This window comes from Bubalus bubalis, chromosome 1 (genome assembly GCF_019923935.1).
Source record: "Bubalus bubalis isolate 160015118507 breed Murrah chromosome 1, NDDB_SH_1, whole genome shotgun sequence".
Lineage (NCBI taxonomy): Eukaryota > Metazoa > Chordata > Mammalia > Artiodactyla > Bovidae > Bubalus > Bubalus bubalis.
In genome coordinates this window covers 8,670,382-8,692,801 of record NC_059157.1, presented here as the reverse complement: position 1 = coordinate 8,692,801, position 22,420 = coordinate 8,670,382, and the positions used below count along the sequence as shown (strand labels likewise).

The 22,420-nt window shown below is 45.7% G+C and overlaps 1 protein-coding gene and 1 non-coding gene across 4 annotated transcripts in view; one reads left to right on the top strand and one right to left on the bottom strand.

Moving 5' to 3' along the window:
• The window catches only part of KAT6A (lysine acetyltransferase 6A), a 108,779-nt gene extending 91,419 nt beyond the window's left edge, over nt 1–17,360 (bottom strand). For 2 of the 3 annotated variants that reach the window (XM_025277929.3, XM_025277933.3), the window contains exons 1-2: nt 17,205–17,360; nt 13,822–14,737 (exon numbers count right to left, since the gene is read on the bottom strand). In XM_025277929.3, the coding sequence (XP_025133714.2) occupies nt 13,822–14,421 (600 nt within the window). In that variant the 5' untranslated portion in view covers nt 14,422–14,737; nt 17,205–17,360. Of the gene's footprint in view, nt 1–13,821; nt 14,738–16,224; nt 16,359–17,204 lie in introns of those variants that run through there. The other variant, XM_044928520.2, reaches the window with a different exon arrangement.
• On the top strand, nt 968–1,074 carry LOC112587375. The gene has a single exon (XR_003111858.1). It is a non-coding gene; the product is annotated as a U6 spliceosomal RNA (small nuclear RNA).
• Nucleotides 17,361–22,420: the final 5,060 nt, after the last annotated feature.

The window sequence follows — 22,420 nt, the reverse complement described above, 5'->3', positions numbered from 1 at the left end:
CCAGGGACATCACTGCTCCTTCTGGCCCTGGGACCACCCTCCAAGCAGCGCCGCATCCAGGAGCCCCGAGGGCACTAGAGCGACGAGGAAGGTAAAGAGGGGGTCAAAGTCATACAAACTCTGCACGCCACGGAATCTGGCACTGAGGACCTTCAGCAGAGTTTTAGAAAGAGGGTAACAGGTAACATTTATACAGCACGAGGCATGTGCAGCTCAGGGCTGCAGCTACTAGTCACAGGGGGCTATTTCAATTAAATTACAAGTATAGAAAATTTAAACTTCAGTTCTACAGTCAACCAGCCACATCTCAGAGGCTCAAGAGCCATATGGCGAGTGACTACTGCTTTGAGCACAGCCGCCGTCGTACAAAGCTCTATTAGACGACACTGACGTACACCCTATCAACTCCTCATATCTTCAGAACTTCATTATGAGACAGGCACTGTATTTTCCCCATTCTATAGAAAGAAATGTGGCAAAGAAAGATTAAGCAAATCATGCAAGGTGATAAAGCAAGTAGTAGCAACAGGAGATGCAAACCCAGACGCTCTGGTTCTTGAGCCTCTGTTCTTAACTGCTTCTTAATAAGATGATCCCTGAGAACCGGAAGGAGATGATACTAGGAGGAAGAAGCAGCTCGGTCAGGAGAGTGATGGTGAGGACGCACACCGAGAGGAGCGGCTGGAATGAACAAGAAGCTCCCTGAAAGAGACGCCACAGAAGTAAAGGCGCAAAGGCTGGGGATGGACTGGAGCTGAATCCCAAAGAGAGGCACATGAGTCCAGAAGGCAGCACCAGAGTTCCATCCCGCGAGGAATCAGAGTCAAGGGCAATGCCTCTCACAAAGCATGAGATCAAAAGAGCAAGCTGAGGAGGGTGATCAACTGAGATAAGACGATACACAAGACAGAGATCCGTAAGTCCAGAGATCAAAAGAGAGGTCTGGGTTAAGATATGAGTTTACAGAGTGGTCACTTCAGCAGCACATACACTAAAACTGGAATGATACAGAGAAGATTAGCAAGACCCTCACTCAAGGATGACACCCAAATTCATGAAGCATTCCATATTTGGGGGCTTCCCTAGTAGTTCAGATGGTAAACAAGCTGCTTGCAAGGCAGGAGACCTGGGTTCGATCCCTGGGTTGGGAAGATCCCCTGGAGAAGGCAATGGCTACCCACTCCAGTATTCTTGCCTGGAGAATCCCATGGACAGAGGAGCCTGGTGGGCTACAGTCAATGCCAAAGAATGTTCAAACTACTGTACAACTGCGCTCATTTCACATGTAAGCAAGGTAATGCTCAAAATCCTTCAAGCTAGGCTTCAACAGAATGTGAACCGAGAACTTCCAGATATACAAGGTTGATTTAGAAAAGACAGAGGAACCAGAGCTCAAACTGCCAACATCTCTTGCATCATAGGAAAATCTAGAGAATTCCAGAAAAATACCTACTTCTGCTTCAATGACTACGCTAAAGCCTTTGACTGTGTGGATCACAATAAATGGTGAAAAATCCTTAAAGAGATGGAAATACCAGACTACCTTACCTGTCTCCTGAGAAACCTGTATGCAGGTCAAGAAGCAACAGTCAGAACCAGACATGGAATGATGAACTGGTTCAAAATGGGGAAAGGAGTACGTCAAGGTTGTATATTGTCACCCTGCTTATTTAACTTATATGCACAGTACATCATGCAAAATGCCAGGCTGGATGAAGCACAAGCTGGAATCAAGATCGCCAGGAGAAATATCAACAACCTCAGATATGCAGATGATAGAACCCTAATGGCAGAAAATGGAGAGGAACTAAAGAGCCTCTTGGTGAGGGTGAATGAAAGGAGAGTAAAAAAGCCAGCTTAAAACTCACATTCAAAAAATGAAGATGGTGACATCCAGTCCCAACACTTCACAGCAAATAGAAGGGGAAAAGATAGAATCACTGGCACTGAAGAACTGATGCTCAAGAACCATGGTGCTAGAGAAGACTCTTGAGAGTCCCGTGGACAGCAAAGAGATCAAACCAGTCACTCCTCAAGAAAATCAACCCTGAATATTGGAAGGACTAATGCTGAAGTTGAAGCTCCAGTACTTTGGCCACCTGATGTAAAGAGCTGATTCGCTGGAAAAGACCCTGATGCTGGGAAGGATTGAGGGTAGAAGAAAGTGGCGACAGAGGATGAGATGGTTGCATGACATCACCAACTCAACGGACATGAGTTTAAGCAAGCTCCGGGAGACAGTGAAGGACAGGGAAGCCTGGCATGCTGCAGTCCATGGGGTTGCAAAAAGTCTGACACAACTTAGCAACTGAACAATAAATGATTTTAGAGTCATCAGTACAGAGAAGGTATGTCTAGAGATAATTCAGGAAGGTGAAAACAATAAGGAGACAAAGAACAGAAACATAGAAAATTCAACATGTAAGCTAGAAGCAAAAGACAGAAAGCCAGTAAACTGAAAATGAATCACCAGAAAGATGAGCAGAGCGGGCGAAGACCCAGGGAAGAATTATCCCAGAGGGCCAGGGAAGAGAGAATAATCAACCAGTGCTGAGTGCTGCTGAGACATCAGGAAAGATGAAGACTGAAAACTGTCCACAAGAGCTGTTTCAAATGGTACTTAGAGCCAAAGGCAAGACTGCAACAGATTTGGAACAATTCTAGACTTTTCCCCAAGAAGTTTCAAGATGAAGGGAAGGAGACAGAGTGAAGATGGAGAGAATCTGGAGCAGTGATGCTTGTTTCTATTCTAACTTGATGGGAGAGACGTCCCCATGTTACGTGGCAAGGAGTGAAAAGATGGAACAAGGCTCCTGGGCAGGAGAGGAGAGGATCCTGCACGTAAACAGAGACGCTGCCTCTGGACGCTCCCCTCACGTCTTCTGAACGGGCAGAAGAGGGGTAAACACAAGCACCCGTGCATTTAGGGTAGGGTGGGAGGGCAAAGCTGGATGAGCTCACATGGCTGGAGACACTCTATTCTCTCTGAAGGAGTACATATGAGTATCTGTTGCAGACGAGGCAGAGGGCTGGAGAGAACACTGAATTCCTGCAGAGGGAAAGACTGCAGACACAGACATACAGTCCCAAGCAGACGACAGAGATGAGATTACAAACTTGTAAGCGGCACCCTACCACTCTGTGAGTTTGCACAGTTCTCTTCAAAATGTTCAAGTCCCACAGAAGAGCAAGGTGGTAGTGGCGGTGTAGTTTCGAAGTTGTGTCCGACTCTTTGTGGCCCCGTGGACTGTAGCCCACCAGGCTCCTCTGTCCGTGAGACTCCCCAGGCAAGAACACTGGACTGGGTTGCCATTTCTTCCTCCAGGGCATCTTCCTGACCCAGGGATCGAATGCGAGTTTCCTGCTTGACAAGGCAGATTCCTTACCACTGAGCCACCTAGGAAGCCCATAGGGAGAGAACAGTTGGCGTAATTTCAAGTTTGGGGTTTGCCAATTAGATGCGAGAGTAAAGCAAGTAACTGCAATGATAAACCATAAGGCCAAGCAATTAGAAGGAAAGCGTTCATGGGGGGATACAGCAGAATCACACAGGGAACGTTCCTTGAAGAACATACCCCATGGGGGATCTTCATGAGATAAAAGAGCAGGTGCAGCAAGAGGGAAAAGAGAGAAAGGTGGAAAATGAGGCAGTTATGGTCAGGGACTAGAACAAAATTCAGGGGTACACTGTCCTGAGTTCAAAGTACGTTCAAGAGAGTGTTTCCTGTATTTGAATTTCAATTGCAGGCAATTCCTTCCCCGCCAGTCCCGTCGGCCCTCAACTCCCTCCGACAGTCCCCACCCCAGGGCATGCTGGTTCTAAGCACAGGAGCAGCGGTTCTCAACCATGGCTGCGCATCAGACGTGCAGGGAGATGTCAGCAAATAAACTGAAACCCGGGCCCGCCACTGGAGTCTAATTTAATTGGTTTGCATGTGTGTGCATGCATGTGTTTAAGTCCCTTGGCTCGTGTCCGACTCTTTGGGACTCCATGGACTGTAGCCCACCAGGCTCCTCTGTCCATGGGATTCTCCAGGCAAGAATACTGGAGAGGATTGCAATTTCCTTCTCCAATTTAACTGGTTTGGTGTTTCTCTTTTAAGCCTCCTCAGGTAATTCTAAAGTGGACTTAGTATTAGAAAGAACAGAACTTTAGATTTATGTTATGTTATTTATGTCTGTTTAAAGGAAAACAGACTAGCATGGGAAGAAAGAAATAACTAAAATCGGGAAATGGTGAAAGAAGATCTAAACCCTACATCACATATTTAAAGATGAACAGAAAAGCCGGGAAACTACTAAAGCACAGCACTACACTCCACACACACACACACAGACACACACACACACACACACACAATGCAGTGATGTTTTCAGGAATTCTGTTATAGGTTCTAGAAAACTCAGGAGTTAAGTGCCTCACTGCAGCCAGTGAGGAAGAACAAAGACAAACCTGTGCTCTCCTAAGCAGAGAGAACTGAAAACCAACACTGAACAGCAGCCTTCCGGGTCAACTGCAGCCCCTACTCCCTGGAGGAAGGGCAGCCTACAGGATAAGCATGAAAATCACCTTCACACACGGACCCCTCTTCTGCACAACAGGTAAAGGAAGCAGCTGTCTTCTTTCATACACACAACAATTTTAAGTTTTTTTAGGCTGCCTGATTTTCTTTCTACAGCGTCACTTTCTCCTCTCAAAGCTTTCCAACAACACTTTGCACCCACTGCAAAACTAAATGTGACACTCCTATAGTCTCTATACTTAATTTCAGCCCAAACCAAATAGTGCCATATTACTCTACCCAATGATTTTATAAGGAACTGTCCCCAATCTTAACTTTTATTTGCCACTCTCTAGTCCATTACAACAAAGTAAAAGTAATGCAGAGATGACTTGTCGATCATAAAAACCGAAAAAGACAAACATGACCTGCTGTCTGTTGCCTTTCCTGTAAAGTCTTGTTTCCTGGTATTACAAAACCAGGGCTTCCCTGGGGGCTCCGTGGTAAGGAATGCACCTGCCCGGGCAGGAGACGCAGGTCCCGTCTCTGGGTCAGGAAGATCTGCTGGAGAAGGAGACGGCAACCCACTCCCGTGTTCGTGCCCGACAAACCTCATGGACAGAGGAGCCTGGCGGGCTGCAGCCCACGCGGGTTGCAAAAGAGTTAAGACGGAGCAACTGAACAACAACAATTACAAAATCCAGAACCAAAATACTACGTATACATAAGACAATACACTCCTAGGCCAGCCATATTTATGCCTTTAATGAAAATTACTTCATTAATTGTTAGTAATAGAAAGGCTTGTCCCTCCCTTTCTATCTCAGTCTTAAATATTTTAAGTTCAAACCAACTACCCAAGTCACTCAATCATCATCCATGACTTTCTGAAAATCAGACTTAATTGCAAGTGAACATTATTTTCAAAACTCAAGGAGTATTTTATCTCTCAGTTTTAGGGTAGTTTAACATGTTCTAGTCGAGGCTATGGTTTTTCCAGTGGTCATGTATGGATGTGAGAGTTGGACTGTGAAGAAGGCTGAGCGCCGAAGAATTGATGCTTTTGAACTGTGGTATTGGAGGAGACTCTTGAGAGTCCCTTGGACTGCAAGGAGATCCAACCAGTCCATTCTGAAGGAGAGCAGCCCTGGGATTTCTTTGGAAGGAATGATGCTAAAGCTGAAACTCCAGTACTTTGGCCACCTCATGCAAAGAGTTGATTTATTGGAAAAGACTCTGATGCTGGGAGGGATTGGGGGCAGGAGGAGAAGGGGACGACAGAGGATGAGATGGCTGGATGGCATCACTGACTCGATGGACGTGAGTCTGAGTGAACTCTGGGAGTTGGTGATGGACAGGGAGGCCTGGCGTGCTGCGATTCACGGGGTCGCAAAGAGTCAGACACGACTGAGCGATTGAACTGAACTGAACATGTTCTCATAATATTTACCTAAAACGGAAGAAAACTTTCTAATTCCTCTTCAGTCTCCCCCCACCAAAAAAACCTGTTCAACTTTCCAGAGTCTTCAAACACTGAAACAAGCAGTTTTATGTATCTGTGGTTTACAAAAACCAACAAAAGTCTCTACACCAGGGTTCATCCTATGGTTTCCATCAAAGAAGAGATTTCTAACAATGTTATTTTATAGTCTTTCCTCTCTTAAAACTATAAAGCAGTACTACAGCCTAATGAAAAAAGCACAGAACTGAGAAGGGCTTGATCACATCACCCAGATGTGATTTAACTTGCCGTGTGGCATTAAACAAAACTCATAAACCTCTCTGGACCTCAGCTTCTCTGTTTGTGAAATAAGATTAGAATCATCCTTATCCAAGATGGCTACTGGCTCCAAGTTTTACAAAATGCAGATGACTGTATTCTTTTTCTTCCTGAGAATTTATCCATACTTTGTATGCATTATTCAAAATAAAAATAATATACTTTAATAAAAACATACTTAATTAAAAATTAATATAAAACATATAAAATGTAAATAAATATATAAAATATATCATACTTGAAAAATACAACTTACTCAACACTACACAGCCAGACTTATTTTTTCACAGCAGGTCCTTTTCTGTAATTGCTAACAGTTAAAAACTATTTTGGCCCAGAATGGCATTCTGCAAATCTAAATGCTACACTCCTGTAATCTCCATGCTTAATTTCAACCCTAAACCAAATAGTGCCATGCTATGAACTGTTTCTTCACCTGTTCCCTAATGAAGCCAAAAGTATTTCTTTGGACTTGAATTTACAGAGTTATGTAAAGTGCTGATGAAAGCCATCTGTTGGGAACTTTGACATTCCTGTCAAAGGAAAAACCCAGAAGAAAAACCCAGATTTTCTTGGGAACCAGCTGCAGCTGCTGCTGCTGCTAAGTCGCTTCAGTCGTGTCCGACTGTGTGTGACCCCAAAGACAGCAGCCCACCAGGGTCCTCTGCCCCTGGGATTCTCCAGGCAAGAACACTGGAGTGGGTTGCCATTTCCTTCTCCATCAGCTGCAGCCAAAGGAGTCCAAATCCTACCCCAGCTGGAGAAGCAGAAGGTGAAGTCGCTGCAGGTCTAACTCACCTGCTGCAGACCCTGGTGTGCTGACTCTACCCCTGAGCAGCCAGCCTGTAAAGAGCTTTACTAGAATGAGGCTCACAGCTGGTTCCCATACCTAACATTTATCTGATCCTTTAAAAAGTTTCAAAAGCATTATAAGTTTAAAAAACACTTCTCAGTTCACCAGAAAAAAATTTTTTTAACTCTAGTTTAACCAGCAAACTTGGCACCCAGATTCAGTCCTTTCACACAGCTGAGAACCAGGTCAGTGTAATTATACTTTCACCAGTATTCTAAATAGCAAGAGAAAAAAATATCTGAAGGAGAGTCTTACAACTGCAAGAGGCCTGGAATGATACAATTTTTTTTTTTTCCAGATTCATTACACAGTTTCTGTTATCTATCTGCTTCACAGTATTAACATTAAATACAATGTAAAAAAGTGCTGGCCCAGGTATCTGGATAAACTGAATAAAAGACAGGCAGAAGAATAAGAAAGAAGATAATATATTTGGCATACATGTATCTTCCATCTTACTGTTTTATGAGATGCCATAATGAAAATTTGTATTATTAAATAGCTATTATATAAATATACTATGCCTATAAAACTTAACCATGTAAAGTTCTTCTGAGACTTCAATAAGAAAGTACATGCTGAAGCACTCAGAACAGTGGCCAACACATGGTCAGGCCTTAACAAATGTTACCTATTAATAGTTTCTATAAGCAACTGCTTCCAGTTCCTTGGCCTCCTGATACAGGGCAAAGAAAGAAGTTAGATCATCTAAGTCTCTACTCCCAAAGCAATCTGCTGTACTATCTGATGTCTTCCTTAATTTCTTCCATTTATTTCATCAATTTACAAGAAGCTAGCCCAAGAAAGCAGAGAAGGCAGTGGCACCCCACTCCAGTACTCTTGCCTGGAAAATCCCATGGATGGAGGAGTGTGATAGGCTGCAGTCCATCGGATCGCTAAGAGTTGGACACGACTGAGAGACTTCACTTTCACTTTTCACTTTCATGCATTAGAGAAGGAAATGGCAACCCGCTCCAGTGTTCTTGCCTGGAGAATCCCAGGGACGGGGGAGCCTGGTGGGCTGCCGTCTATGGGGTCGCACAGAGTCGGACACGACTGAAGCGACTTAGCAGCAGCAGCAGCAGCAGCCCAAGAAAGAGCCAAGTGCTAGCAACTGTGACTCCATAGTAAAGAATCTGCCTGCAATGCAGGAGACACAGGTTCGATCCCTGATCCAGGAATATCCCCTGGAGAAGGAAATGGCAACCCACTCCAGTATTCTTGCCTGGAAAATCCTATGGGCAGAGGGGCCTGGCAGGCTACATAGTCCATGAGGTCGCAAAGAGTCTGACACGACTTAATGACTCAACAAGTAGCTGAGTAGAGAGGTTTTGATCAGCAATGACTAAATCAAAGGTTGTTTTAGTGGCTCAAGTTTTCTCTCAGGGTATATCATGGGTTGAAAACAACCAGTGCACACAGAGCTCACAGGCTAACTTGAAGACCAAAAAATATCTGTATAACTGACTATTTAAATAAATATTGTATCACAAACATACCTCTGCCTGAGTTATTTTTAATTTTTTTTTTAAATAAGAACAAGTCTGCTGAGACCAAGTCAATTTATATTAACCAAATTTATATTTAGGGCTTCCCTGGCGGCTCAGATGATGAAGAATCTACCTTCAATGCAGGAGACCCAGGTTTGATCCCTGGGTGGGGAAGGTCCCCTGGAGAAAGGAATGGCAACCCCCTCCAGTATTCTTGCCTGGAGAAGTTCATGGACAGAGAAGCCTGGTGGGCTACAGTCCACTGGGTCACAAAGAGTCCAACATGACTGAGCGACTACCATACACACACACACATTTATATTTAACCCACCTCAATGACTTGTTAGGAACAAATTTTTATTTCTGGCCAGCTTCTCCTCAGGACCCTGGACATTTAAGGGTCATCAAAAAATGGTATAAACAATGACGTAAAAATGTACAATACTGTAATTACAATTAATGTAATTAACTATAATGTAAGAAAATACAATTATTGAGATGAATCAGTTGCAAACTCGGTGACATTACAAAATCTACAATATTCACGTTGCTGTATCTTTGCCATTACTTGAAAAAAAAGTCAGCAACATATGGTTAGGATAATTTTCTCTACAGTAACCCTTCTTCACTTAAAGACTGATACAGCTGTCATTATCCTCCATTCCTTCTCCCACAGAATTAGAATTAAAACTTGCATCTTAAAGAGTTTCCTAATAATTATACTATAAAATACACTTGCTTGCGTGCTCTCATAAGGATTTTAAATTGAGAACTTTTTCCACTTTTACTACTAATTTGTGTCATCTCGCCCTCTCTGTAGCGTCTTTGCTTTCTGGTATTTGCTATGTGTGTGCATGTTTTAAGTAGACAAGCATTCTGCCAAGCAGGAAACGCACCCCTGAATTTAACAGCATGGATGATTACTATAAAGTACCATAGCAACAAAATATCTGAAAACATTACCAAGCTTACACTTATAAACAATTTTATCAGATCCACTATTCTAACACACAAAATGTGAAACAATTTTATGATTAAGGCCATTTCCAAATAGCTAAATCAAAACTCTCACTCTTAACTATCCTAACTTGAAAATATATTTCCATTCTAATCAGCATCTCTACATCAAAAATCAAAGTTCCTGTCAAAGCCTCATTTATTCTATGCACTTAAAATGCCAAGTTCCAGTTACACAGAATAGTTTGGACTCTACTAAGAGTTTACTGCATTTCAATACAACTTATCTTAGAAGGCTAGCAATTTATCATTTAATCTTTTGGCTCCAAGTCACTCAGCTGGGTAATGACCTAAACAATAACACTGGCTGACAGTATCTTCTCTTTCCTTCCCAACTGGAATGCTTCAGCAAAGCATAATTCTGCTCCACAAGACTTCACAGGTCAACAGCTTCCTCATCCAGCTGACCGCCGCAGGAGCAGTTTTCTGGATTAGTATATGGAACACAAAATAAAGATATTCAAGTACATTGTTCTGCGTATAAAACAAACCCAGAAATTTGAAATGAAGGTGGAAATTATTCCTGAAAGGGAAATGGATCCTTCCAAGGTTCAGTGTCCAAAGTAATTCTTTTAATGGACCATTCAAATCTCAGGTAATAATTAGCCTCACCCAGGAAATATCTTATTCTTTCTCAAGAGATTCACGCACCTAATTGTTACACCAAAAAACAGTGAATGTAAAAACTAAAAGTTATATTTTGTGAACTAAAACAATGGTGTAAAAAAAGTTATTGCCCATTTCTATGCTGTCTGCCTTAAACCCCAACAGGACCTAAATCATAAATGCATTGTTCGTGGTAGGCACCTAAACACTTACTGAATAAATAGAAGTAAATGAACAAATTTTCTTACAGGAATGTCTATTTCAAAAAAAAAGGAAATCTGCAAGCGGAAGTTCTTATTTAAGCCAGTTACACACACCACCCTCACCTACAGCCCATAATTCAAGGGAAAGCAACATTCTGTCCCAAATTAAAGCACTCTATTATAGCCACGCAACCAACCCCAAACTACAAATCAGAAGACTCCAGGGCCATCTGAAATGAAAATTAATACACATAGAAAAATAAGGGAAAAAAAAGTCACATATACCAAACTATTTTTTAGTTATAGATCTCAGGTATACAAAAATAAATTATTCATAATCTTTTACTTCTGCTACATTCTTACTGCTGGTTTGAAATCAAATTCAGAATCCATTCCATGACAGAAAGAGAAGAAAGGGATGCAAACAGTGTGAGGGGAGCTCGGGACATGTCCTCCTCCCTGTGCCTCGCAGTTAACACCAACAACACGCACGACTGTGCCGGACGCAGTGACAGGCGTGACGCCCAACGACTCTCAGGGAGCAGCAGGCATCTCTGGGACAAGGACTCTGGAGCCAGGATGCCCAAGGCCAAAACCTCGCCCTGTCTGTCACCTAATATCTCTGAGACTTGGACAAGTTACTGAAGCTCTTATGCCTCAGTTTCTTCACCTGTAAAATAACAGCACCTATCTCATTGCGCCGTATGAGGATCACACGAGTTAACTTATGTGTGGCTGTAAAGTAATGCCTGGCGCCCAGTATAAACAAATCATTAAGTTAAACAAATTCACTATAAACTACCACACCCTAAAGTTAGCACAGAAATTTCCCTTATAACATGGATAAAACTTTTTAATCACAATATCTCCAGACTCTCCTGTTTATCAATGTGAAAACACACTTTAGCTCAAGTGTCTTCACAAAAGCTCTCAAAATTTTTTGTACACAGCCATCTCACTTTCAGAGCAAAGCAAAAACCACTCAGTTGCTGAAAAGTTAAGATATAGCTCCTTCCAAAGGTTAACATCACAATTAAAAAGAAAAAATCAGAAGTTAGAGCTGACACAGAAACAAGTAAAGGGGAACTTACTTGCTCAGGCCACTCCAGTCCCTGCACTCGATCGCTCAGCCACAGCCGCGCAGACCGGCAGGACACCGCCCTGCGGACCACAGGTAAGGCCACTGCAGCTCCAAGCGGAGCACCCGGTCCCCAGCAGGCGCTCAGCAACTATTTGCTGCATTCATAATTACTTCTATTATCAAATACAATCTGGATAATTTTTTAAAGAACATCTAGGTTCATAACAGCAATCAATCAATTCCAAATGGGAACTGACTGGACAGTTTTTTAAAAACGAAGAAAGTAGTTAAATACAACAAAAGGAACAAACATAATCTCTTCATAGGAGAAATAATTCCTTGCCCTGAAGTTTACTGCATTATGATTTTCAATGTGAGCTTTTCATATCTTTGGAGAAAGTCACACAGAAAATTTAACCCCTGAAAATAAGACTCCTATTAAAAAATATATAACAGATCTCATCAACCCTAACTTTGTAGATAACTACCATAAACTGGCTTCCCAATCAGACCAGTACAAATACACAAAAATCTACTCAACAAAACTTATTTTTTCCACAGTCAGTCACTTTGGTTTATAATAGTGTATAATAAATAAGTTATGTAGCCAAAGAGATATTTCTAACCAAAGCAAACCAGCAGACCTCTACTGGATTAAATTTAATGCAAAGGTCTAGCAGCAAAATAAGGACTGTTGGACTAGATGGTTTTCAAAAGTCCCTTCAAAAGTACAACTTTAGGGTGATAAGACTCAGTTTTATCCTACACTGTACTATATCAACTACCTTTAAAAAAAGATATGCACAACTGACATTTTATGTATGGCTAACATTTTTAAAAATTAAAATACCTAATTCAAGCAAGAGAAATTAAAGCACTCAGTAGTTCTAACAAGAATTTATAATACCCAATTCACAGATGTGACACTGATTTCATTCTAAACTATAAAGTATTTCCCATTTCCAGGCAGTAAACCTAGAGATCATTTGATAACAGTTGTTGAAATCAATTGTTCTATTTCATTTAACTTCAGCTATGGGATCAAGAAACAATTCATACAATCCTTACAGCACTGAACTGCAGAATGAAGTATTTCAGTTCCTTGTCCACCTTGAATTTTCAATACACCCTTAATGAACGTTCCGATGGTACAGAACCATGTTATGAATGGGACTGCCTATTAATTCAAGACTCCATTAGAATCATTTTAAGGGTAATAACAGTTAAGATAATGCTTCTATTTCAAAGTTCACAGGGAAAACGGAACCCTAAAATAGATCTCTAAAACTTTCATCCAAAAAACTGTTCATTTTCAATTGCTATTTAAACAAAAATCTACTGGCGGGTTATTAATTGCAAGAATCTAGATCAAACCTCAAATATTTTAAAATACATTCAATGTTATTAACTTTAGACTGTTAACATGCTAGAAATAGCCTCCATGGTCTTCAGCAAAATGAAGATGGTGTTGCTGGCGTTCACTAAGGTGTGCAACGCCCTTAAAGCACCACCACTCCCCACGAACCACAACTCTGAGCACCGGAAGTCAATTCACAGCTCTCACACCAGGTCATGTGAAAAGGAGCTACTAACAACTCTCCCCATCCTGAATACCTACTGAGGGCCAAGGTTAACTGTTAGAAAGAAACTTCCAGCTCTACAAAGTACCGGCATACGCACAGCGCACTAGGTGCCTGTGCCCTGACTCCCAACCCCCCGAGCTCCAGCGACGTGGGCTACTGTATTCCCTGCCCATGCAGCGACATCTGTCATAAGCAACGTTTAGGACTCCATCGCATGCAAAACAATAACACACGACCAAAAATTAGAATACAAACAGCAGAAGTAACAATCGCTAAATCTGCTTTGCCACTGCTTTGGTCAGGATAATCAGTCTCATCCCTGTCTAGTAAGAAATCGAAGAAAGGAAGAAGATAGGTTCTTAGAGTTTCCAGCCTTTGGCTGCTCAGCAACTTCAGCAGGAAGGTATTATAAAAACTTTTCAGAACAGTTTTAAAGTTGCTTGTTACTTTTCAATTCTAAGCATGTTCTTTTAGGTGGAGCAATACTCTACACTTTGAAATCTTAGGCATCAAATATGTCCAAGTATTAGAACAATCACATGTATTGAGTTCTCACACCTAGATTTCACCAATAAAAGCCAGGCAGTGATTATCCACAAAGGGCCCTGAATGCCCAATGTAACCTCTATTGAACATCCTAGAAATGTGGCTCTGTAGCATGCTGTATCCCCAGCTCTGGGAACACTCATGTGCACGCCCTTCTTACCTTATCCTTTTCATGTGGAAGGAGTGACACTGGAGGTAAAGAGGAAAGAGACTCACAACTCTCTTTCCCATCCACATTGGTTGCTTTAGTGTTGAGCCGATAAAGAGGTCCATCTTTAAGGAGTCTGCCGTGGCCAACGGCGCGTTTAATAGCCAATCGTAACTGCTGGTGAAGGCCAGAGGCAGCACCGCCTCCAAATAATGCAGACACATCCTTCTGACCTTTCAAAAAACGTTCAATGTTTTTCAGAGTTGAGCCGCCGGACTCCGCCAAGCCCTCAACTGCCCTCTTGATCAGTTTATTCCAGTCTACATTTTGCTTATTATCCAATTTTCCATGGTTTCGAGGTTTAGGAAGTGCTATTCGCCCAGGATTATCAGGATCTTTATAGGAATTGAGTCCTTTATTTGAGACCTTCAAAATTGTTCCATCCTTGACACTCAACTCCAGTTGCTCTAAAACAGTTTTACGATCCAAGCCATGGGATGAAGACACTGCATTGCATATCCTTTCTTCTGAAGGCCGCTGTTTCTGCTTCTTCACTTTTTTGATGGCCTCCAAAATCCACTCCGTGTACAGCGGGTTGGCGAGTTTTACCATGGTGAAGGATTCTGTATATCCATAGAGTCGCTATCCCTTATCCTGATGCTGCGTAAGTTTCACACCTTGGAAAACACCATTCGCGGAGGCTGGGAACCAGTTAACCATAGCATACAAGTTTCCTGGCCTCTGTCCTTTCTCCTTTCACGAAACAGAGGCCTCCCAACTTTTATTTTAGAAATCAAAACAACCTGTTATCTGCAAAGTCTTCAAACTTCCCAACAAACTTCTCAATAGCACCACATGTGGGTCTCTTCATAAAGGTGTAAAAACTCAAGAACATCTCATTCCCAGCAGAAAAATGTGCATCTTATGCCTGAAAAACAAAACAAAGTCAGCTTTCTATCAAGGTCCACTTTATAAATAAATTATAACTGAAGCATCCTAGCCTTTAAAGCACTCCAACAGCAAGTGTTCACTGAGCACCTATAAAAGTGTGAACATGTTTCCATTATTGTTCAAAACAATCATGTGTGCAAACCATTGGGACAACAAAGAAAAGGAAAAAAGATGAATGATGAGGAAACAAGATGAGGTGCACTACAAATGACCTCAGGCTACAACTAACCAGAGGGTGCTGGCTATCCTGCTCGGCAGTCTCCACTCACCCGGCTATGAACTGAAACTCGTCCTTGACAGCTTTCCCCAACAAACTAATCAGAACTTCAACAAGCTACCTGAATCAGCAGAAAGAATCTTGCAATGCAAGTAAGAGTGAATCTTTCCCTTGCAAAATTCCAGACATGTAGACTGGATGAAACAGTCAATAAGAAAGGCAAAAAACCACTGAGAAAATGTTTTAACTGTTTCACCTAGTAAAAGAAACAAAATTGACACACAGCACAGTTCATATTTTACCTACAATATTACTACATACGTTCCAAATGGAAACAAAATAACAATGAAAATAGTCAAGTGTGAAAAGTGTTTAAAGAATTTTAAAATAAGCCAATTTCATTCAGATTTTAAGAATCACATGCTGTGATAGCTTCTCCTAGTAACATTCAATATATTGGAGAGAGTCCAGCAACTGTCAAAATGTTCACAACCAATCTACAGATAGAGAAACTAGAAACGAAAATGGCCCGGAAATTCCTAGGTTCAAACGTACACTTATTTACATATCAAATGTACAGTTCAGAGGGGTGAAATATACTGCCTGTGTGTAGTCTAAAGAGAAGAAGATCTCATAATGATTCAAGACTGTTGTCCTGAAGTGAACATTAATGAACAAAAAAAACACAAACATTATGCATATACATGACGTTGCCACTCCACGATCAAAGTCAGTAACACTTTCAAACAAAAGAACCCGAAAGCTTTGTATCTTTTAAAAAATCACCAAAATAATGAACCCTATAACTCCTTTGCTTCCAAAAATAAACTTAACCTTACCTAAATGCTCCTGAGAACTCTTATTCTGAGGAGCCTTTACAACATAAACAATGCCATAAAGTGGCTCGCACAGCAATCCTTCCTTTAAAGAGTGCCACTAAACTCAAAAGAAAAAGTTTAACAAGATGCGAGGAAACTGACAGTACTATTAACTCTGATAAGAAAGTAAAGGCTCGAGTAAACACTCAAACCTAAGGCAAGACTTAATTTTTAAATGAACTCTGGCTGAAAAGCGCCCCCCCGCTACCCCCCGGAGAGAACTAAGCTACATTTGGGTGAGAAGCGTCTCGAGAGGACAGAAATCATAATAGCATTGTCGGAGTTCATTATGGGGGGGAATCTGCGGTGAAAGAAAGGAGCGGCTCCAGCCCGAGTTTCAGCGGCTGGGCCCGTCCCGCACGGGCTCACCTGCCCCGCAGGTAAGGAGAGAGAATGAATGACAGCCGCTGCCGGCCTCCCGGCTCCGCGCAGGGGCCCCGGGTCTGCGGCGAGCAGAGCGCCTGCAGTCTTGAACTCTAACTCGGGGAAACTGCCCCCTCGCTCCCGACAGTCCTCCCGGGCCTCCTTCCCCGCCACCCCCGCCCCCCTCCACCCCCCGACACAGCTTCGCGCTCTCTTTTTTAAAAGAGCGAGAAAAACTTTAAAAACAACAACGACTTGGCGTTGGCACCAGCCTGCGGCTTGCTTGCAGAAGCGGGGGGCGGCCCGGCGGCTCCCACCGGACGGGAACGGAACCCGGGGACGAAGTTAACAATGAAATCACGTGAAAGAGTTGCGAGCGGCGCTCGTCTGCGCTCCCGGGCGCCCCGCAGCCGGGCCGGATCCCGGCGGGAGCGGCGCGGGGCGCGGGGCGGGGTTGGGGGGCCCCGCCAGGCAGGTCGGCGCTGACAGGCGCCCGCCGCCCCCCGGCCCCGGGCTGACAGCGCGCGGACCCGCCGCCGCACGTGCGCCCTCCGCGCCCCCCGCACGGCCGCCTGTCAGCCCGCGCCGCGCGGCCGGGCCCGGGGCCGGGCGCGGGCACCGGGGCCGCGGGCGCCGGACGGTGGGCGCGCCCCGAGGGAGCCACGGCCGGCCGGCCTCCCGCCCGCGCGCCCGCCCGCCCGCGGCCTGGCCGCCGCCCCCTCGCGGCTCCCCCGCTCCGCGGAGCCGGGCCCGGGCGCTGGGCGCGGGCCGCGGGCTGGAGGCCGCCGGGCGCCCGGCGGGCGCGAGGGGGCGGCCGCGGCGCCCCAGCCCGAGGCCTGGCGCAGAGCAGCGGGAGGCGGCGCAGGCCGCGGCGGGGCCTGCAGCGGCCACTCGGGCCCGCGCGGCGGCGGGGCGGGGCCCCCAGGCGGCTCGGCCTCGGGCTCGGCGGCCGGGGGTGGCCGGGGGGCGGCCCCTCGGCTACTTACCGGGGGCGGAGAGCGCCGGGCGCCCGGGGCCCTGGGCCGGACCGCGGAGATGCCCCGAACTGACACGGCCGCCATCTTGGAGACAGTGCGCTCCGGCCGGGGGGAGGGGAGGCGGGGCGGCGGAACAGCCGCGGGGGGAGGGGTGGCGGCGCGAGGGAACGGCGGCCTGGGGGAGGGCGCGGGAACGGCTCGGGAGGGAGGCGGGTGGGAGGGGGAAGAGGGGGCCGCGCGGGCGGCGGGCGTGGGGGAGGCGGCCGCGGAGCGGGAAGAGCTGGGCCGGGCGCCGGGGAAGGCCGGAGGGCGGGGCGGGGGCAGCAGGGAAGAGCCGGCCGCGCGGGTCACGTGGGGCCGGTACAAAAGGCCAAAGTGGGAGGCGGCGCCGCGCGCGCGGAGCCCCGGCGGCCGGGGGGCGCCCGTGCGCGGGCCGGGCCGGGCGGCTCCCCACCCTGGGGCTGGAGCAGCCGCGGCGAGCCCCATGGCACCGCCGGGGGAGCGGAGGGCCGCGCCCGGGCGGGGAGGCTTCGGGGCGGCGCGGAAATCCGGTAGGATCCGAAGTCTTGATGGCGCCCGGTGTTTACAGCCACCGAGCCCGGCTCCTCGTCGCCTCTGCGGGCGGCCCCCAGGAGCCGGGGCCGGGAGAGGGCGGAGGGCGGGGAAGCCGCCCCCCTTCATCACTGCGGTGTCCCCCTTCGTCACTTTGGTGTCCCCCCTCCCGCTTCATCACTGCGATGTCTCCACCCCCTTCATCACTTCGGTGACCCCCCCCCTTCATCGCTGCGGTGTCTCCACCCCCTTCATCACTGCGGTGTCCCCCCCCTTCATCACTTCGGTGCCTCCCCCCCATGTTCATCACTTCGGTGCCCCCCTTCATCACTTCGGTGACCCCCCCATGTTCATCACTTCGGTGACCCCCCCATGTTCATCACGTCGGTGCTCCCCCCCATGTTCATCACTTCGGTGTTCCCCCTCCTCCATGTTCATCACGTCGGTGCTCCCCCCCATGTTCATCACTTCGGTATCCCCTCGCAGGAAGAGGAGAAGGGCGCGAGGCGGGAGGGCCGGGGCGGGAAGTTGGACGGCTCGCGGAGCCCCGCCGTCTAGACCTCACCCTCCCCGCCCCAGGGGACCTGTTGGACCGCGCAGAGCCATCTCGCTCTGCAGGGGCCGGTGTGCGATCGGCGGCGAGCCCCGCGCGGGTCCGCTGCGCGTCTGAGCCTGGAGCCTCTGTCGGGCTCCCGCCACGACTCCCCGGTCCGGTGCGCCTGGCCCTGCTCGGCCCGCTCTCTACCGAATCTGCTGCCGAGCTGAGAACGGGCCCCTTTTCACGGCCCGTCTGTCCTCCTCTGTCTGTCCTCCTCTGGCCGCACGGATGTTTTCTTTGTCTGGTGTCCCGTCGGTGGCAGGGACTACTGAGTCAGACCTTTTTATTAATCTGCATTCCAGGGAAGGGCAGTGCATGACAGATGACAGACGAAATAACTCATACTTTTGTGTGGACACGTTTTCCCGACCCAGGACCATTTCACCGGCCAGACTGTTCTCCCCAAACATCTCCTGGATTTATCCCAGCTTTACCATTTTAAGTCCACGCTCTGGCTCACTCCCCAACGTTGCCTTCGTGAACTTTTGCAGTTTGATCGCTTGCCCTATCCCTGTGGCACTTGTTGCATGGCCTTTTAACTACGTTTTATGAGCGTATTCCCAGGTATATTCTGGAATGCCTCTTTGCATCCCTAGTGGCGTAGTGTTATGTGCAGTTCAGAGTCCAAAAAGGTGTTGCTAGTGAATGAACAGTAAGGTGAAACTGCTTTTGAACTGTGGTGTTGGAGAAGACTCTTGAGAGTCCCTTGGACTGCAAGGAGATCCAACCAGTCCATCATAAAGGAGATCAGTCCTGGGTGTTCATTGGAAGAACTGATGCTGAAGCTGAAACTCCAATACTCTGGCCACCTGATGCAGAGAGCTGACTCATGTGAAAAGACCCTGATGCTGGGAAAGATTGAGGGCAGGAGGATAAGGGGATGACAGAGGATGAGATGGTTGGATGGCATCACCTACTCAATGGACATGGATTTGGTTAGACTCCAGCAGTTGGTGATGGACAGGGAGGCCTGGCATGCTGCGGTGGGGTTGCAAAGAGTCTGACACGACTGAACTGAACTGACTGAGCTGAACTGAAGAGGTGGAATGTCCACCTGCACCCCCATCAAGCTCTCTCTTGTTTATGTCTCAACTTATACTTGCTTGTCTCTATAGCTTTTCTCCATTCTGCTCCTTAGCCTTATTCCTCTATACATCATAGATGGTCTAGGCCGTTCAATAATAACATAAAAACTTACATTTTCAACTCAGTATCCTACCATTGACAACTGATAACAGTAATTGTAATGTAAGATTTACAGAATCACCCTTTTCTTCACCTACCACTAAGCCTCATCCCCAAATTAGGAGAGAAATATGGGGATAGAAAATAATCCATTAGGGCACTTTCCATTCTAGATGAGTTAGATAGATGCATTCTCAGGAAAAATGAGAGACATTTGTAATGAAAATACACCTGTGGGCAGGAAGTGGGAGAGACTCTTTTAGAAGACTAAAGCAATGTTCTTATTTCCCAAACAGGACAGATAAAGTCATATGAATAGAAAATGAGTTCATGGGAGGTGAGTGTGTGGTCTTCAGAAGAAAATAACCAAGATGGCTTTTGTTTGCTCTTGGATAATTTGGAAGAAAACTAGCCACAGCCATTGTTGTGAAAAGACCAAACTGGAGTTTAAGCACACAGTAGCAAGAATTTAAAACAATTTGCAACAACAAAGCATAGTTTAGCTTTTCAAACAGCTTCTGTAGAGAGTCTTTGCTTTACATTTGCATAACTTAATGGCACATTCTGCAGTCTTCTCAAAAGACTGATTCAGGTCTTCATCTTTTGCATCCTAAAAAGAAATCCACAGTATCCAAAGGATAGTTCCCTTGTTTCAAGCCTACTCAGAATTCAGCCCTGTTGGGCTGATGGCTCAAAGTTTGTCCCCCTTCCACATTTCACTCTAGATATCCCTGCCTTTTCAGCTGTATGTTAACTACATTTTATGCAGAGTTCAGCTAAGCCTCAGATTGGATTGTTGCCCTATCCTTGTTTCAACAGGAGTTGTAATCCATTTACATTTAATATAATTACTGTGAAATGAGCACAACTGTATGATAATTTGAACATTCTTTGGCATTGCTCTTTGGAATTGGAAAGAAAACTGACCTTTTCCAGTTCTGCGGCCACTGCTGTGTTCTCCAAATGTTCTAATATATTGAGTGCAGAACTTTAACAGCATCACCTTTCAGGAGTTTAAATAGTCCAGCTGGAATTCCATCACCTCCACTAACTTTGTTCATAATCATGCTTCCTAAGGCCCACTTGACTTCACGCTCCCGGATGTCTGGCTCTAGGTGAGTGATCACCATCATTGTGGTCATCTGGGTCATTAGGACCTTTTCTTGTACAGTTTTTCTGTGTAATCTTGCCACCTTTTCTTAATCTCTTCTGCTTCTGTTAGGTCCTTGACATTTCTGTCCTTTATCGTGCCCATCTTTGCATGAAATATTCCCTTGATATCTCCAGTTTTCTTGAAGAGATCACTAGTCTTTCCCATTGTATTGTTTTCCTCTATTTCTTCGCATTGTTCATTTAAGAAGGCCTCCTTTTCTCTCTTTGCTATTCTCTGGAACTCTGCACTCAGATGGGTATATCTTTCCCTTTCTCCCTTCATGGATCACAGCCTTGTTGTGGTGGAGGGGTTTGCGTAACTCAATAAAGCTATGAGCCATGCCAAGCAGACCCATCCAAGACAGCCAGGTCACAGTGAAGAGTTCTGACAAAACAGTCCACCGGAGGAGGAAATGGCAACCCATTCCCATATTCTTGCCTTGAGAACCCCATGAACACTAAGAAAAAGCAAAAAGATTGACTTATTACACTATAATATAAAGGATTATTTTTGCCACTTCCCTCCGAATGCTAAAAGCATAGAATAATATTGTTCCTCCACTTAGTCCTTCCCCTTTTGTGTTTACCGTTATCATGGATTTTAATTGTGCACATATTTTAAACCACAGTTGAGATTGGGTTTTGGCAAGACTTGATCTCCTTCTGTTTTGCTACAGCTCCTACAGCACAGCCTTCAGGGTTCCGACTGAGAGTCTGTATTCCCTGGAGCCGACAGTGGTCACTGCGGGCACTGAAATCTAATGCTGCTTTCCTCAAAACCCTGAGATGGCAACAACCTCCACTGTGCTTTCCCAGGGCTTAACCTTCTGGTTCAGTAGGTAAAGAATCCACCTGCAATGCAGGAGACCTGGGTCCAGAAGATCCCCTGAAGAAGGAAATGGCAACCCAGTGCAGTATTCTTGCCTGAGAAATCCCATGGACAGAGGAGCCTGGCAGGCTACTGTCCATGGGGTCACAAAGAGTCGGACACGACTGAGCAGGCGAGCACACACAACCTTTTGTCTTAGGCATCTTCAGAAACTTAAGGGAGGACTTTTCTGCTGGCTCAGCGATTAAGACTTCACACTTTTCGTGTAAGGGGCCCATTGTTCGATCCCTGGTCAGGGAAGTTCCACATGCCGCAAGGTACAGCCAAGAAAATAAAAATAAAGACCTATATATTTTTAAAAAGAGAGAAAAACTTGAGGAAACCAGCAGAGACTTAGGCTCAGTTATTCACTTGTCCCTTTTCACTGGAAATCTGGCCCCTCTATTTGATTTTGTCTCTCTGATCTTACTTAACTGCCACAGTTCCTGCTGGTCTCTTTGCCTCTCGGGGCCTCTTTTGTGGGTCTGTTCCCAAACTCGGACTCTGGCCATATGCCTCGAATTTCCCTGAGGAACAAAGGTAGTGGAGAATGTCACCCCACCTGTGTGTAAAGTTACCCCTTAGTTGAGACTGGATCCTCTTAAGTCTGGTCCCTTAAGTTGCTTGCTAATGCCTTCAAGTAGGTGTTTTATCCTGTACCTGCTCGCCTCGTGGTTTTCAGCTGGATCTTTGGCCTGCTGTAAGTACCCCCACCATACTAAGAACTAGGAAAAGTGTTACAAATGAAAAGGTCTGTCCTTCCTTCTCATGAGAAGAATGTCTGAACACAGCTTTGCCTGATGTATCAAGGTAAGTTTCCAATACTTCCTGTGTATCAGAATCACCTGAGTACTTTTTAATAAGTAAAGA